The 18,388-nt window shown below is 43.9% G+C and overlaps 1 protein-coding gene across 6 annotated transcripts in view; it reads left to right on the plus strand.

Moving 5' to 3' along the window:
• Positions 1–18,388, plus strand: part of IRAG1 (inositol 1,4,5-triphosphate receptor associated 1) — a 124,302-nt gene that overhangs the window by 93,569 nt on the left and 12,345 nt on the right. For all 6 annotated transcript variants that reach the window (XM_055423371.2, XM_055423372.2, XM_055423373.2 and 3 more), the window contains 5 exons: positions 459–590; positions 2,950–3,091; positions 9,152–9,201; positions 10,236–10,343; positions 11,708–11,772. In XM_055423371.2, coding sequence (XP_055279346.2) covers positions 459–590; positions 2,950–3,091; positions 9,152–9,201; positions 10,236–10,343; positions 11,708–11,772 — 497 coding nt within the window. The remainder of the gene's footprint in view (positions 1–458; positions 591–2,949; positions 3,092–9,151; positions 9,202–10,235; positions 10,344–11,707; positions 11,773–18,388) is intronic.

Raw genomic sequence — 18,388 nt, forward strand, 5'->3', positions numbered from 1 at the left:
AATTGCAAAGCCTGATTGGAGAACCCTTGCAGGAGGGACTGTCCCCAGGGACTGGGCCAGGTGTCCTGCTTTTCTTAGTTGCCAAGAAGAGCCTCATGAAATGAGAAATGGGGCTGAGGCCCTGAGCCAGGCAGAATCTGCCTCAGAGAGCTGAGACAAGCTGAGACTGAGATCCTGAAGACCTGGTTACCTCAGGGCTGTGTGTACGGCCTCAGCGGATTTTTAGGAAGAGGGCTGGGTGACCTGGGATGGCAGAGGGAGCATCTTGGGGACCAGAGACCCGGATGTGATTGCCTTCCTCCAGGCTGACCAGGTACATAGTGTCCACACTGGGCTTCTCCAACCCCAGAAACAGCTGCAAGCGGGGGCCTACGGAGGCCCCCTCCTCTCAGTCAGGACAGCGCAAGTCAAGCCTTGGTCTGCGAGGACCCCAGGTGACGTTCCTTCTCCCCCCCCAGTCCTCAGCTTCCCTCTGGCACCACTGTGAGCACCGGGAGACCTACCAGAAGCTGCTGGAGGACATCGCTGTCCTGCACCGCCTGGCTGCCCGCCTCTCTAGCCGTGCCGAGATGGTGGGGGCCGTCCGCCAGGTGAGCACTGCTCTGCCTGTTGTAACTGGGGCTGCAGTGTAAGCGCTGACAACTGCAGACACCTCTGACTGATGCCTTTCTCTGGGCCAGACATCCTATGTCCCCAGTTGCGATTGTTTCAGAGTTGTTTTGGCAGACCACTAAACTCTTGAGGTGCTCCCCCAGAAAAAAACTTTTATGTCAGTGGTTAAGAACCCGCCTGCCAGTGCAGGAGATGTGAGAGATGATGGTTCAATCCCTGGGTTGCGAAGATCTCCTGAAGGAGGGCATGGCAACCCACTCTAGTATTCTTGCCTAGAGAATCCTAAGGACAGAGGAGCCTGGCAGGCTACAATCCGTGGGGTCACAAAAAGTCAGACACAACAGAAGCAACCTAGCATGCATGCATGGATACCTCCTGCGTGGGAACTGCTGTGTGCTACCTTTCTTGGAGATTTCTATTGCATGTTGACATAAGCAAGGCTTTGAGAAGTCCTGTAATGAACGTTACCTATGTATTTCTCAAATGCATTTGAGTAAAGAACCACTCCTTCCTTCTTTTTTTTTTTTTCTCCCTATAAAATACCTACTCAACTCCCATGGAATTTGTGTTTGGCAAAACATGTGTTAGGAAAACCCACTTTGTTTCATTAATCCTCCCTGTAAACTTGGAAAGATATTCCTCAATAAAGATGTGAAGTCTCAGAAAGGTAATAGCACTAGGGATGGACAAACCTGGGATAAAAGCTCAAGTGTGGCTCCCTTGCAGCCCCTTTGAAGTCCTGAAGCACACAAGGTACTGCCCCCAACCCATCATGGTGTTGTGGGCCAGATGGCCCAAGTTTTCATTCTGATTGTACCAGGGTTCACTGTATGACCTTGGGTCAGTTAACAAGCTCTCTGTGCGCCAGCTGCTCCAACTGTAAAATGCAGTATCTGCCATACAAGGCTGCTGTGACACTTGTAAAGCACCTGGATGTTGTTGTCACTGTTGCTGTTACCATGGATCTGTGTACCATGTGTCCTGCTATGTGGATTGCATGACAGGGGTGTTCCTGGGGCCCAGCCCTGGGCAGTTCTCATAGAATGAAAGAAGAACAAACCACAGGGCTGCCCCACCTGTGTTCTTCTAGGGAAAAGTCACCCAACTTTCCTAGGTGGCAGCACCCAGAAAGCTATCCCAGCTGGGAGCAGCACAAAGTGAGAGCTTTAGGGAAGTGACTGGTCTCAGATCAGGGCTACGGGGTCTTTGTCCAGGGTTTGGTCACCCTCTGCAGACAGGCAGGCCATGGGCGCTCTGAGGGCTTTGAAAGGTGTCAGCAGAGAAGACTCTTCACTTTGCGTAGTCCTTGCGAACGTGCTGCTCACTCCAGCCTTCACCCTTCTCCAAGTGGCTTCCTTGCCTCAGTCCTTAGAGTCCTCTCTGGTTCCACTGAACTGGTTCAGGCACTAATCCTCATTTTCTTGTTGCTCTAGCTGCCACCCATCTTGATTCCTTCAGACCAGTCTCCACTGGTGAACTGATTATGACACTCCTTTAAGACATTCAGTGGCTCCCCTCCTCCTTCAGAATGAGTCCAAAGCACTCAATTCAGCTCTAACTCACCTTTTCGTCTTGTGAACAAACCCAACCATTTGCTGATTCCTACATAAGCAGGGTGACCTGTGCTTTCCTGGCTTTCCTGACAGTTCTGCTATATGCCTATTGCCCCAGCACAATTCCTGATAAGTAAGTGAAAGTAACTCAGTTGTGTTTGACTCTTTGCAACCCCATGGACTGTGGTCATCCATGCTTCTCTGTCCATGGAATTCTCCAGGCAAGAATACTGCAGTGGATTGCTATTTCCTTCTCTAGGGGATCTTCCCAACCCAGGGATCAAAACTGGGTCTCCCGCATTAAAGGCAGATTCTTTACTGTCTGAGCCACCGGGGAAGCCCACGATTCCTGAAGTCATCCCCTTTACTCTCCAAAGGATTCTGTCTGGAGGGGGAATCCTCACCTTGATACAAGCCTGGTAATGTCCTGCCTCTAGGCCTTGGCTCTTAGAGTTCCCTGACTGAATGCTCTTTGTCTCTCATGCCCAGAGCTACATGCCCAGATGCTGCCCACGCCCTACAGCACTTTACCCCTTTCATGAAGCCTCCACTGACCCATTCTCTGTAGGGAGGACTCTGTTCCTTCTCACCTCCTGAGGCTTTATGGCTGGGCTTGTTCTTGTTCTCCTTGAGGGCAGGTGCCTGAGCCCCTGTTTCAGCTCACACCCCAGACAGCAAACTCTTAGAGAGTAGAGTCATATCCCTGTAACCTTTCGAATCCCACAGCCCAGAGCCTGGCTCAGAGCAAGCAGGGCTGATGAGCTTTTCCTCTCCATCCCTGCAGGAAAAACGCATGTCGAAAGCAACAGAAGTGATGATGCAGTATGTGGAGAACCTAAAGAGGACGTATGAGAAGGACCATGCAGAGCTCATGGAGTTTAAAAAACTTGCAAATCAAAATTCAAGCCGCAGCTGTGGCCCCTCTGGTAAGGAACTGGACTCCTGCCTACCGCCCAACCTTGGCCCTATGATTATGTGTCCCTGATGGATCCAGGCTAGGATCACACCTATGGGGCAGTCCCAGGGCCTATGTCAGGGTGAGCAAGGCTTGCTGCTCCACCCAATGCTGACCACAGGGGCCTAGCAGCCACTGCTCCCTTGAGCCCCGGGAGCCTGGAACTAGAAAGCATGAATGGCCTCCAAGCAACTCCTGATAAAAATAACCAGAGAAGCTGACTAGTGATGCAGAGCCCATAGGCTGCAAGAATTTAACCTCCTTTATGAGACCGACTGGTGGCTCAGCTGGTAAAGAATCCCGGCTGCAATGTGGGAGACCTGGGTTTGATCCCTGGGTTGGGAAGAGCCCCTGGAGAAGGGAAAGGCTACCCACTCCAGTATTCTGGCCTGGAGAATTCTATGGACTATTTATTTCAAGGGGTCACAAAGAGTCAGACATTACTGAGCAACTTTCACTTCACATGAGACTGACAGACCCCAGACCTTACCGGCTTTGTGCTTTGGGGTCCCCACTTTGGGCAGCACATGCTAAGGAATTTGCATTTTTATTCTGGAAGGCATTAGGGATCCAACCAAAGATTCTAATCAGGGAGTTTCCATCATCATATAGAGTTTAGAAGATTCCCTCTGGCAATAGTGTGACAGTTACATCACTGGGGTAAAGACAGAGGCAGGGAATCCCACGAGCCGGCTATTACAGGAGTCCAGATGGGAGGTGGAGTCTGGGCAGTGGGGGTGGAGTGAGAGCCCGGCTAAAGGAGTTACTGCTAAGATAACTAGCAGAACTGTGGGCAAGACAAGTGCTTTAAAGAAAGACTCTTTTTTTTTTTTTAAGTTCTAGACAGATTGCTATAGAACCACAGAGAGAGGGCCACCTGATTTCACTTGATACTGAATTGCAGTGGTTTTTTTAAATCTTTTATGGAAGTATAGTTAATATACAATGTTGTGTTCATTACTGCTGTACAGCAAAGTGACTCAGTTTACATACATATGTATATACATTCCTTTCCATTTTCTTTTCCACTATGGCTTATCACAGGATTTTGAATGTAGTCCCCTGTACTATGCAGTAAGAGAGTTGCTATGTTTTAAAGCAAAAATAGGAGCTTTCCAGAGTGGAGGGGGAAATACATCCCAGGTGGAGGAAACAGTATGTGCAAAGATGTGGAGGTTGGGGTGAGAAGACTCTGAAACAAACCGTCCTATGTTTGGTTGCGGTGTTGAGTGTGACAGTGACGGGCTGAAGGTAAGACTTGTTAGACCAGGGCCACATGCCAGGCCCTGAGAACAATCTGGGTGTTTGCCCCACAGCCAATGGGGAGACACCCATGAGTTTACTCCAGCTGCCATAGTCAGATCTTATTTTTAGAACACTGCTCTGACTTCAGAGTGGATGATGTATTAGGAGTGGACGTTGAGGAGTGCAGAGGTGCGTTTGCAGGCTTTGCCGCAGTCCAAGGGGAGGAGGATGGTGCTTTGGGCCAGGATCTGTCCTTGGGATCTGTCAAGGTTTGAGCTCTGGCTGATGAGGGTGGTGTTAGCAGGAGAAAACAGACCTTTTAGTGACAGGAATCCCTATGGAATGCAAACATCCGTATTACCAAGAGCAGGAGGAGGGAAAGTATAACAGATGGAGAAACCTTTATAAACAGGAGGTTTCACAAGTTTCCTGGGGAATATCAGTGATACTTCCCAGAGTCCGAAGGCCACACATACTCACTCCAGACCGTCTGTTTTGGATCTTGGCAGCAAGGCTCCTGACCCACATGCATTTGGGCCTCTAACAAACCTCCCTCTGTCCGTGTTAGAAATTGGAGAAGCTGCCACCAAAGAAATCCTAACACGCAGGCTCTTGCATTATTGTCCTGCAAGGTGCCGGGTCTCTTGCGTACCACCTTACCCACGGTCTGTGGAATGAACACAGTTGCCCATGAGTCTCATCCATTAGTTCCACAGACATTTATTGAGCACCTCAGATGTGTGCCATGTGATACTGGATTAGAGAGGTGAAGGGTAGCCTGCGCCTGACCCAAGGGAGCTCCCAACCTGTGGTGAGGGCAGGACAGTGTAAATGGCGTCATGACAGAAGGAAGCAGTCTTTATGGGGCGCACACGGCAGAGTCCCACATTCAGTCTGGGGACACAAGAAAGTGCTTACTTTAAGAGGGGAACTGGTAGCTGAGTTTTGAATGGTGAATGTGTGGTTTTCGCAATCTGGTTCCACTCCACTGTTTTTCCAAGCTACACTTCAGTTTGGGCTGGTGCAGAGGGGCCAGACGTGCCCATCAGCTGCCCGGTGACCATTCCCTGATGGTGCTTGTTCCTTAAGCTTTTCTATGACTTCTTTGTTACATATGTAATCTTTCTCTATGCCTGAGACTCTGAAGACTACAGGGCAAGAAAAATATCTCTCTCTGATTTCAAGAAAGGTGATACACATTCAAAAGAAAAAAATAACATCTATTTTTTTCTGAATGTGAAACATGCCAGTTGTCTGCATTTTGGATTAAGGTAGATTTCCAGAAGTGTAAATACTGGTTGAGGGGAAAGGAATATTTATAAGGCTCTTAAAGCAAATTATTTCCAAATAACCCATTGATATTTCCATTTAATGGGTAACAGTAATGCTCAATTTATCATACCATGGACAGTCCTGTCTTTTTTTCTTTTCAAAAATATTTTTGACTTTGAACCAATATTGTACCTCTTATAGTATTAACTTGTATTTCTTTACATTCATTTTCAAATGTTTGTTGGGCTTTTGTATTTCTACTTGTGTAAATTCTTTAATTCTTTGCCCCTCTTGTGAGATTGGTATTTTATTAATTGTATGAACTCTTCATATACAAAGAATATTTTCTGGTACTGCTATTTTGGCTGACTGGAAAACTTGAAAATCCTTTGACTACAAATACTTAGAAATTTCTGCTGGATAAAGTGAATCAAACATTAGCCTAAAGGAATAGCTGAATCCACAAGAAAAGAAATGGAAATACTCAGATACAAGAAAAGAAAAGAGAACTGAAACCAAGCTGAGACTGCAGCTTCCTTGGGGATAAGAGTCAGCCTCAGCTATCTGGACTCTGGGCTTTTGCACTCACATGCAATCTAGATGAGGCCTCAAAGACCCCACGGCAGGGAGCTGACTCTGAGCCTCCTATAGAAAGTGAAGACTTTCCAAAGACTGCATCTTTGGAACAATCACCAAGTCACAATGGAACAAACCAAGAAAGTTTATCTGCGTCGTCCTGGACTCTGATAGGAAAAAATACTTTCTCCTTCCTCATAGGAAAACTGCAAACCCACAAAGTACATGCCATAACAGAAGAGATGATGCAATATGCAGAGATTCTGAGAAGAACATCACAATGGTGCTGCTAGGAACACTATTGGAAATAAATATAAACCACTCTGGAGAGACACACCCTGTGCCCAGGAGATACAGAATCCTCTAAGTAAAACTTCACAGGAGATGAATTGACAATATAGAATTATAAAATAAAACAATCTATCATCAGTGAGAATCATCAGACACCCAAACAATAGGACTGTGTCCTAAACACAGCAGATAATAAAGCAATCTTAAACAAATTTTTTAAGTTATGTATAAAATTAGAGGCATAAAAGAACAAATCAAAAATATGAGAATGAAAGAATACAATTATAAAAAAATATAATCCTAGATATGAGGAATCAGTTCAGTTCAGTCGCTCAGTCGTGTCTGACTCTTTGCGACCCTATGACTCACAGCACGCCAGGCCTCCCTGTCCATCACCAACTCCCGGAGTTCACTCATAGAAGCATGAAAATTAAAAACTCAGTTGTATAGGAGTGGTAGTTACTTTTAGTTCAGCTGTTCAGTTGCTCAGTTGTGTACGACTCTTTGGTAGTAGGACTCTTTGGTAGTTCCTATAGCTGAAGCTCTTTCTCAGTATTCACATCTCCTGGGCACACTCTCGATCCCCTTGAAGTTAGGTGAGGCAATGTGATTTGGCATTAAATGTCAGCGGAAGGACACGTACCACATTTGAGCTAAGATCCCTAAGACTAGTATGCAATTGGCCCTGTGTTTCCTTCCACCAGACATGATAATCATCCCTGCTCCAGAATAGTAGACGCTCCATCAGCCTGAGTCCTGAGTGAGGAAATGCAGAGCAGAGCCTGTGGCTGACTCATAAGCAATGTAGCAAAAGCAAGTAATAAGTCTTAGTTGTTATAAGCCATTGAGACTTTGTGGTTGTTTATTATTGTAGCATAACCTTGCTTAACCTGATTGGTATAACATTTACATCAGATCAGGAATAGTTGAGGGAAAAAAATTGTTAACCAAAATGCAGATTTGAGGAAGTCACCCACAATGTGGTTCAGAGGGATAAATTACTTTAAAATATGAAAGAAAAAAAAATATGAAAGAAACGTTATAAGATATATGACATGGGATATAAAATTTAAAAAGATTTGAGATATACTTATTAGGATAGACATCAGGAGAGAAAATATTCAAAGGAATTTCCCAGGAACTGAGAATTTTTCAGAACTAAAGAAAGACATGAATCATTGCATTTAGAAAGTATAGAGAATGCCAAGCGAAAGAAAGAAAAAGCACATCAAAGAGAAACTTTAGAACCCCAAGGGCAAAATGAAGATCTTAAAAGTAACCAGAGAGAGAAGACAGATTATCCACAAAGGAGTGACAATTCCCACAACCAGTATAAGTACCAGGAGACAGCAAAGTAAAGTGTTGAAAGAGCCTAGCGAAAAGAACTGTCAGCCTAGAGATAATACAACCAACTAAACTGTTATGCAAGCTTATGACAAAAACTGAGAAAGGTTACCTCTCACAGCCCCTTACCAAAAGAACAACTAAGGAAAAATAAAATTGAGATTGAAAGAAGGTTGAATGCAAGAAGAGACGATAATCAAAGACATTTGGAAACCTGCAAGTAAATCTAAACAAATAGCCACTATGTGAAACAACAGTCACAATAATTTGAGATTACAAAAACAAAGTGAAATAAAAATATTGAAAACAATATAATTTAAGATTTGAAGGTACGATCATTGTCTTGAGGATGATTCAGGAAGAATAGAGATCTTGATTCACTTAAATCTAAAATCAAATAATGTTAAAAATTTAAAGGGGCACACTAAAGATTACAACTAAAATACATAAATTCAAAATCAATTTAGGGAGGGGGAAGTTAGAATAAATTTGATTTATGAAGCAAGGTAATTAGAAAATACAAAATAAGGTGGTAGAAATATATCAATCGCAAGAAATAGCTTAGAACTGTTGGTTAATAGGAAACCTCAGATTAATAAAAATGTGTTTAATTATGTGCTTTTCAAGAGACACACCTAAAATACATGAATGTGAGAAATAGACAGCCATACAAGCTGAAGCAAACTGAACTGTCAAAAGCCTTTCTCTACACATATTTGTGTTTTCTAGTGGCAGTATTATCCATGTGTGGTGCTAAATATTTAACACAAATTTTATCACTTAATATATGTACTAAGCAGAAGAAAATCTGAGTATGCTGGTTTCCTTTGTTCAAAATTATTTTGTAGATGACATATTAAAATTACTGTTATCAAGTTTCCATTTTTTATTGACACCACACCTTCCTTGCTCATAATTTCCTTGACTGTTCACCCCTTGAATGAGCAAGATGATCCAATAAACCCTGGTATTGCTACGAGGAATCCTCACACACTCACCAGGGCATAATCCAGAGATGGTGCAGTGGTGTCAGGTGGAGACCAGAGGGGCAAGACCAAGACTTCTCATAGTGTCCAGAGGAGTTAGGATGAAGGTTCTGTCCCCTAGAAACCCCACTCTGCAGATGACTGTCTCAAAGGGTCAAGTGTCAAAGTCAGTGACCTCGGCACCTAGGCCCTTGAGGCATCCCTTGAGGGTTAGTTCTGGTCCATAGATACCTTGGCTCAGCTTCTGTGGTCTTCTTCTGCTGGAGCCTACTCTGAAAACTTAACTGGCTTCTCTTCTCTGTTTCCTCCTCCTGCAGAAGATGGAGTCCCTCGCACAGCACGGTCCATGTCCCTCTCGCTGGGAAAGGTATGCATATTCAAGGAAAACTGGGGAGAGAAAGAAATTTCTACGGTCAACCAGGAAATCTTTCATTCTTGGATCCACAGGTGCCAGAGAACCTCTGCACAGAGTCTCTCATTCAGCTTCCCACACTTGCTAGCTCATCCTCCAACCTTCCCTTGCTCATGGCTTCCCAGACTGTACCATCTCTTTAATGAACATGAAATGATGCACACACTTTGGTATTGCCATAGATAGTTTTCCTATGCTAATCAGGGTTTCATACACTGTCCAATGACTAGAGGTCATTTTTGTTCCATTTCTTTAGGATCTGATTAATTAAAATCAGAATTGGGACTTCCCTGGCAGTCCAGTGGTTGGGAAACTTCGCCTTCCAATGCAGAGGGTGTGGGTTTGATCACTGGTTCCCTCATAGCTCAGTTGGTAAAGAATCCGCCTGCAATGCAGCAGACCTTGGGTCGATTCCTGGGTCGGGAGGATCCCCTGGAGAAGGGAAAGACTACCCACTCCACTGTTCTTGGGCTTCCCTTGTGGCTCAGCTGGTAAAGAATCCACCTGCAATGCGGGAGACCTGAGTTTGATTCCTGGGTTGGGAGGATTCCCTGGAGAAGGGAAAGACTACTCATTCCAGTATTCTGGCCTGGAGAATTCCATGGACTATATAGTCCATGGGGTCACAAAGAGTCAGACATGACTGAGCCACTTTCACTTTTCAGGGAGCCAAGAACCCACATGCCTCATGGCCAAAAAACCAAATCATGAAACTGAATCGGCATTGTAACAAATTCAATGAAGACTTTAGAAATGATTCACATAAAAAAAAAAACTTTAAAAAATCAGAAGATGTTGAGAAATCTCTCCTCACCAATAACAAAATTTGTTAATTTTGGCCACTCTCTCCACCCCAACCTCCACCACCATCATTACCTTAAAGTCAGAATACCCAATGAATACAGCATTAGGAATTAATAGGCATTTCCCAGGCCTTTCTGAACTTTGGGTGCTTCGTCCATGACAGTGGATCCATTCTCTTCCCACAGAACATGCCCCGCCGGAGGGTCAGCGTTGCCGTGGTGCCCAAGTTTAATATCCTGAACCTGCCGGGCCAGTCACCCAGCTCATCCCCCATCCCCTCCTTACCAGCCCTGGTGAGTGTCATGATGCTTGCCTCCCAGGCCTCAGGCTCACAAATGTGGGGGTGACCTGGATGGGGCAGCATCAAAGAAGTGGGGAAATTCACAGCACAGATTCTGCGCTATAGGCTCTAGGCTGAGAAACCTCAGCATAGACCAGGCCCCACGTCTTGCACTGCTCAGAGAAGAAGACATTCTTGAGCAAGGTCCTGGCCACTCAGAGAGTGTTCCTTGCAAAGTGTATCTCTCTTCATGCTTAAACCAGAACCCTCCACTCTACAGCGGGTTTAAACAGCTGAAAGTTGCATTGTGGAGTAAGTGGTAAGCTGAGCTTTGAACCCTAGGTGCTCTGATTCCAGAGCCTGAGTTCTTCAACCCAGTGCTACCCTGCCTGGATTCATTACTGCATTGTTTACAACATTAAAAGATGGGACATAACCAGAATTTCCATTAATAAGAGATCTATTTAAGTAAATTATGAATAGCCCAATAAGGAGTTTCTATGCAGTTGCTAAATATAATGATTAAAATGTAAATTTTAATTTATTGGCATGAAGAAAGTCCATAATTTATTACAAACAAAAAGCAAAACACCAGTATTTACAGTGTAACTCTGTTTTGTAGTTTTAAAAAAGTGTTTTTCTATCTATGTGTAGACATAGAATATTCTGAAAGAATATATATGGAACCACTAATAATAGTTATTTCGGGGTAGTGGTAAAAACTCAGGTAATTTTAATTTTTTGATCCCTTTTTATATTTCTATAGTAAAACTGTATTACTTATAATTAGAAAAAAATTCAATTTTTTTTTAAACAAAGACTGTTCCTATAAACAGTTCCTATAAACTGTTCCCAGAACTTTGTGAATCTGGTTAATCCTATTTAAAACTCTTTAATTATTTCTCCAGTTGTTTCTCTATGCCCTGTTCATGATCAGCACTATTCTACAAAGAGCCAATCTGACTGAATAAGCAATAAAAAGCTTTACTGTACTAGTAATAGGTAGCAATAACTCTAAAACTTCTTTTACTTCTTCCCATCTTGAGCATTTCAATCATCCATGAGATCACTATAAACTCCCAAATCACTCACTAAAATAAAGCAATTTGAAAAAATTTTTTGAAAAGGAGCTTCAGGAGTACTAGTTAGTACGTTTTAACAAAGACTATTTCCCAAACTATACTAAATGTACAATGTGGTTTCCAAATATACATTCCTTTGGACTAGGGATTGGCAATCAGGGCTCTCCATTAAAATTGCACAGGATACTTCTAGAACATTCAATGCCTAGGCCCTACCCCAGGATCAGAGACTGGTCAGCCCTGGCTTCTCCCTTCCTAGCTCATCCTCAATTCAATATCTCCTGTTTTCATTCAGTCAGAATCATCCAATGGGAAAGGCAACCCCCCTGTCTCCTCAGCACTGCCTGCACTTTTGGAAAAGTAAGTATGTCCATTTTCTTCTTAAATTTGGGGATCTTGGAGGAAAAGTTCTCCAGCTCACCTTCCTCCCATCCTCACTCACAAAATGCAGTGGGAGGCAAATTAAGTACTAGGGGGAAATGAATGGTACTCTAAGACCCACAAAGATTTCAGACCCAGTTAAAAAATTCCTGAATAAGGAAGATGCTGTAGATGAGTCCAAGTGTGTCTCAATCCTAGAAGAGCCCAGCAGGGACAGAAGCCTTCTTTATTCATTAGGATCCTTTGAGCTCCAGATACAAGAAAACCCCAAATCAAAGGTGTTTAAATGGTAAGTGAGGCTTTTCCTGGTATGGCAGGGCCCCAGCTCAGCCTCTATAGTTTCCTTGTCTCTGCCCACTTTGCATGTTGACTTCATCAGCAGATTTGTGACAAATGGCTAATGCCAGGTGTTTCATCCAGACATGACAACATCTTGAGGAAGAAAGGGACCATCTTGTCCCATGTTTGTTTCTTCGGAACCAGTCTTTCAGTCTTCCTTTTTATCTTGTTAGCAGATTTGGAACATGGTCCCTTTCTAAACCAATCACAGGCAATGTGATTGACAATGAGATGGTCAACATAATTTTTAACTGTACCCTGGAGATGGGAAGAAAAGATCAGCTTCCCATGGAGCAAATGGATCCGTGAAGAAGAGTACATTCCCAAGCAAAATCATGTCGCTGTTAGGAAATAGGACGAAGAATGAATAATGGGTTGGCGACAAACAGTTGCTGCTACATGTAACTTTTCTAGGCCTCTATGCTATTTGCAGTTCTTTTCATCCTTAGCTGAAGCAAGGCAGGCTATTTCTACATACTCGGAGAAGTTTATAACTTGCTTTTCCAACTCTTTCATTTACTTACTGGAAACATCTGGATCACAGCTGCCACCTCGCAGAACTTTCCCCTTGTGTCTTTCTTCATTTGGTGGAACATGCACCTCTATCCTTCCTTCTTCCTTGCCTTGAGACAGCTTTAGTACTTCATTTTTCATTGCTGTTAGGATAGTTTTGCTTGACCTGGCAAGGAAGGTCTGCGTCGTGTGCCTTTTTTTAGTCCAGGCAAGCTCCCGGCTCCCTACCCCAGACTCAGCCTGTTTTCCTCACTTCTCAGTTTATGCAACCACCAGCCTATTGCTTAGTGATTCACTCTGCCCATCAATCTTGAAGTTGGCTGGGTACCCAGAGAAAGCTTAGAGATCCTTCATGTTGAGTAGGCTGTTTTGTTTGTTTCCTTGTTTTTTTTGATCACTACAGGGACATTGTAAAGGGGTGACAGACTCACAACCGTGTGGAGGTAATGGAGCCTACAGAATCTTGCCAAGTCCTAGAGTCATAGTGTCCAGTCCATGGTCTCTGAATCTCTCCAGAAGCGGTCATCTGATGCCCTGAGTGAGAAGCACGCTAAAATCCTCCCCCCAAGTCCCACCTTAGGACACACCAACCCCTTTTCCAAGAGGGCCCTCACAAGGCTCCATTCTCAACCCTCAGCCTGTAGAACCAGTCAGGGCAGAAGATCTATATCCCCTTTCTCCCCAGCAGACTTCCAGGATGGGGCAGGGCCTGTACTCTGTAGAACGAATGCTCAGGCCAGCTGAGAGCTTCCATCTGAGGCAGCAGAGATCATCAAGGATCTGAACTATCCTTAAGTAGGAGAAAGTGAGATACAAAACTGGGGACAGTAGGCAGCAGCCCTGGATCAGGAGTGGCAATGAATGAGGATCAATGGTGGCAGCACCATTCCAAGAGTATAGAACCAAGAGAGACAGGGAAAGAGAGAGGACTGAACCTAGTCAAGCAAGAAGCCCTGAAGAATGTGCTGCTCATTCTTATGGGCTTTTCAAAAAGACCACCGTGATACATTACCCATGCTGTGGTTGACTTGCCTGTTGGGAATACACCCAGTCTATAAAGATGACTGCTATTCAGAGGAGGAGGGATTCAGAATAACAACAACTCTCCATTCTGGATTTCTAAAAGATGCAAAGTAATTTTGAGAACTGGAAATATCTAATAGATTGCCAAGAGATTGGCAGTGAGACAATCTGTGAGTGAAAATGAATTCATAATTTTCATTCTAACAGAAATACAGTTGTTTATAACTGCCTTTTCCATACTGTTAAAGAGAAACAATGCAGTATCAGTTAATATGTATTTCTATCTAGATTGTTGTGTTTAAATGATCTCACATTTCCCTAAGCATACAGTGATTGAGCAGGAAGGGAGTTGGGTAAGCATAAGAAAGATGATGAGAAGATCGTATTGCCTGTGGATAGTTCACAAGCAAATACCTGACCACAGACTGCACTCCCAATAATAACTTGAAAGAATTCTGAGCCTTGTTTTTCCAGATGACTTCATAGAAACCAGTTCTTCACTCAACAAGGGTCTAGGAACCTGTAGACTTAGCAAAAAATAGAGAGAGTGATATTTAAAATTAGTATTAAAGATTAAAATAGAATAAGGCTCAAGAACAGCTTCATTTTAACTTGAAAAAGCTATTTATTCATAGTCTTTCATTTCTTCACCAATTAATGACCAAGACCCAGGCACCTGGAATGCATTCAGGGAGTTCACAGTATAATGGGAAAGACAGATGGAAAACAGCCTATTGTAATAGAGTGTGATGAGTGATATCAGAAGGAAGAACAGGTTATAAGGAAACAACACACAAGAAAATGAGCACATCACCCAGTTTTGGTAATGGGGGTTGCTTAGAAAACATTTCCTCTAGGAATTTATGTTAAAAATGAAACCTGAAGGTTATAATAGTTAACCAGGTAACTAGGAGATTAATAACTTTCCAGGTACTAAGGCAATAATGTATGGAGTAATCAAGCAATAATATTGAAGATAATGAGAATTATTATTTACTGCATGCTTACTTTATGCCAAGTTCTGTTCTAATTGCTTTACATTTATGATCTCCTTTAATCCTTAGAATAATACCATGAGGAAGGTATCCTATTAATATCTTTGTGTTGTGGATGAGGAAACTGAAACTCAGAGAAACCATCACATACCTGAGGATACACAGTTAGTAGTTAATAGATCTCATGTGCTTAACCTCTTAAAAGACACTCCAACTGGAAAAATGGGAAGAAATTCAGTGTGACACGCAAGAAGAGAGTGAATTTAAGAGCTATTTTTGAAAAAGCTCCTGTGAGCTATTGTGAAAGAATGTGGAGTGGAGGGTGGAGTGGGTGGGAGTGCAAAGTGCACACAGAGCCATTCACTGGAGGATCAGCACCATCATAAATGCAGATGCTGCACAGGGCTGGTTTCATAAAAGGGGCCATTATATTGCTATAGCACAGAGCAATTTTCTCTTTAATCTGTAAAATAACCATTTTCTACATTTTTGAAGCAGTCAAGATAATTGCTTAAAGGTTTTATATGACTAAATATATATAAACAGTTCCCCTTTGCTGATAGTATTCTGGAATGGATTAGCCCTCAATCAACCTATTAGTGAACTCCAGGAACCTGGGACTGGGTAACCGAGACTAAGGAAGTTCTTGTAGCCAAGGTCGCCCAGGCTGGACTTGTCTGAGGGAATCTGGTAATGGGGGTGGCTTACACACATAGCTGAGTCCAAGAAGGTAAGAGCTGTCCATGGGAAAGGACTGGAGTCGCTTTCAAATACTGTTGACCACTTGGGAAAATAGAATCTAATATATCTGCAGGTCAAACAACACATTTTGACTAAATATCTCTTCACATTACTGAAAGCTAAGCACAGTGACAAACATTTTTGACCCAGTGGACGTGAGAGAACAATGAGCCTCATTCTAAACAGTCATCTCAGGAAGAAAGCACACAAGATTATGAACTGGGAACAGATGCCAAGATCCATGAGTGTCTGGCCCAGAAATCTCTAGGTGGGCACAGGCTGTGCTCAGCTCCAAGTTTACAACCATGCGTAGGGATTCCTTCAGCTCAGTCCAAACACTGAGTTCTCAGGAAAGAGTCATTTACATAGAGGACCTGCCCATTTTATAAGATTAACTGGCAGGGGATGAGCCACAGTGAAGGCAGTACAGCTCAGCAAACACTTAAAGGCACTTCCCATCATTCAAACTAAAACACAGTCTTTCTCTGCAATCACAGTCATACAGAAGGAAGAGCATGTGTATAAAAGTGCCATAGCTCTGAGTTATGCTGTAAAAGAGGTTTCCTAAGGGTATAAAGGGAGAGAGAGATCAACTTTAATCAGAGGGTATGAGAGAGAGGAAAACGTTAGCAAGAGTTCCACAAAGGAAAATATATTTGAACAAAGCCTTTGAAATGCATGGGGAGAAGATTCCAGATAGTTGGAGAAGATATTTAAGGAACTATAAGCTCAGTCTAGGGGTTTCCCTGGTGGCTCAGATGGTAAAAACTCTTGTCTGCAGTGAAAGAAACCTGGGTTCAATCCCTGAGTCGAGAAGAACCTCTGGAGAAACAAATGGCTACCCACTCCAGTATTCTTGCATGGAGAATTCTATGGACAGAGGAGCCTGGTGGGCTATAGTCCATAAGGCTGCAAAGAGTCAGACACAAATGAACGACTAATACACACACACACTCACACACTCACTCACTCACTCACTCACTCACTCTAGGGGTCAGGAAATAACTGCAAACATTTTACACCCTACCATATTTTGTAAGAGCTTCCCTCGTAGCTCAGTCAGTAAAGAATCTGCCCGCAATGCAGAGACCCAGGCTCAATTCCTAGACTGGGAAGACCCCCTGGAGAAGGAAATGGCAACCCACTCCAGTATTCTTGCCTGTAGAATCCAATGGACAGAGGAGCCTTGTGGGCTACAGTCCACGGGGTCGCAAGAGTCGGACACGACTAACTGACTAAACCACCGCCACCATATTTTATAAAAGAATGGCTTTCCCTGCCCTTGGCTGTAGCTCTGTTTTCTGCTCTTTTTCCAATCATTTGTAAAAATAAGAAACTACTAGAAGGAAGTGGATAATGTGATTTTAAAAAGGAGAAATGTTATGAATAGCTGATATTTTTAGAGTGTTCTTTCTTGTTCACAATGGGTTTTGGTTTTCAACCTGATGAAATGTAAATTTTACAAGGCCTGAAGGAAACTAAGACAAAGAAACTGATGCTGAGAATGAGTAGACTCACTCATGAAGCCTGGCTGATAGGTCGGGGAGGGTAGCAGCTGTGAGCTTCAGAGTCCTAGCTGCAAAGCCCTAGACACTGTTCTGCCTTGTTTGTGGTCTCCGCCATGACAAAGACTCCTACTGGAATTCCAGCCCCTAGGTGAGCTGCAGGATACGTAGAGAAGGCACGGCCATCAGGATATTTACTTTCAACTCGTGATTTCCTACCACAAACGGGCTCCTGACACCATCAGCTATCCTACTTGAATCTAGCACATTTGTCCCCCTTACCTCCACCTCATGACACTTACGCCTTCTCTTCCCTCTCAAGATTGCCTAGCCTCCCTACTTCTCACTTTTTGTAGATGACCTTGTTTTTCCTTTTTATAGAGAAAATGTAAGCTCTTGGATGAGAAGATTCCTCTCATCTTCCTTTGCCAGATTCCCAGCCCACCATCTCCATCGCCTTCCTGCCTTTGTTACGACTAAGGAGAAGTTTCTCTACCTTTCTAAGGTCTGTCCCTACTTTCCTTTTCAAAGGATTTATTTCTCTGGTCCTCCCTTTTCTCTCATCCCCTCTGCTGAAGCATTGCTACTGCTACTGCTAAGTCACTTCAGTCGTGTCCGACTCTGTGTGACCCCATAGACGGCAGCCCACCAGGCTCCCCCATCCCTGGGATTCTCCAGGCAAGAACACTGGAGTGGGTTGCCATTTCCTTCTCCAATGTGTGAAAGTGAAAAGTGAAAGTGAAGTCGCTCAGTCGTGTCCGACCCTTAGCGACCCCATGGACTGCCACCCACCAGGCTCCTCCATCCATGGGATTTTCCAAGCAAGAGTACTGGAGTGCCTTGCCATTGCCTTCTCCGCATTCAAATGTGCTTTTGTCCTTTGACCCACTTCTTTAGCTCCGCAGCCCCTACTCCTGTCCTTGTCAGTTTCCTGTGTCTACGTCTTCACCTTTCTCACCTCCCAGTCTTCCCTCAGCCCTTTCCAATCTGTCTTTGGCTCCTGCCGTGTCACCAGAGCTCTTCTTGACCTCCATGGTATCCAATCCAAGAGTCACTTTTCCTATACACATCTGAGTCAGATTCTCAGAAGTGTGTGTGTGAGAGAGACAATGCTCCCTCCTTGACATGCTTTCCATGTTCGGGGCGGGCAGGTGAAGAGGGTCCCGTTGCTCACCGCTTACAAAATCAATACAAGTGGTAGAAAGGAAACTGCCTTTCATCCAAATGCTGGTAGTCTGTGAAGATGGTGGACTCACTGTCCCCCAAAACCACCTCCAAAGATCCTGCATGGCCAGGAAACCTTTAAAGGGAAGGAGGGAAGTCATCTCAGTTAATCACTGGGATGCAGGTCAGAGTGGTCACTATCTCCCCACTGCATGTAGTCTCATTGACTCTAGATGTTATATTGTTCACAGTTTGGTCACATGGTTTGTTTGGGAGATGACTGAAGGGGCAGCTAGGGAAGAGATCTGATCATCT

Source organism: Moschus berezovskii, chromosome 14, assembly GCF_049115385.1.
Source record: "Moschus berezovskii isolate FMDL1 chromosome 14, NW_MosBer_1.0, whole genome shotgun sequence".
Lineage (NCBI taxonomy): Eukaryota > Metazoa > Chordata > Mammalia > Artiodactyla > Moschidae > Moschus > Moschus berezovskii.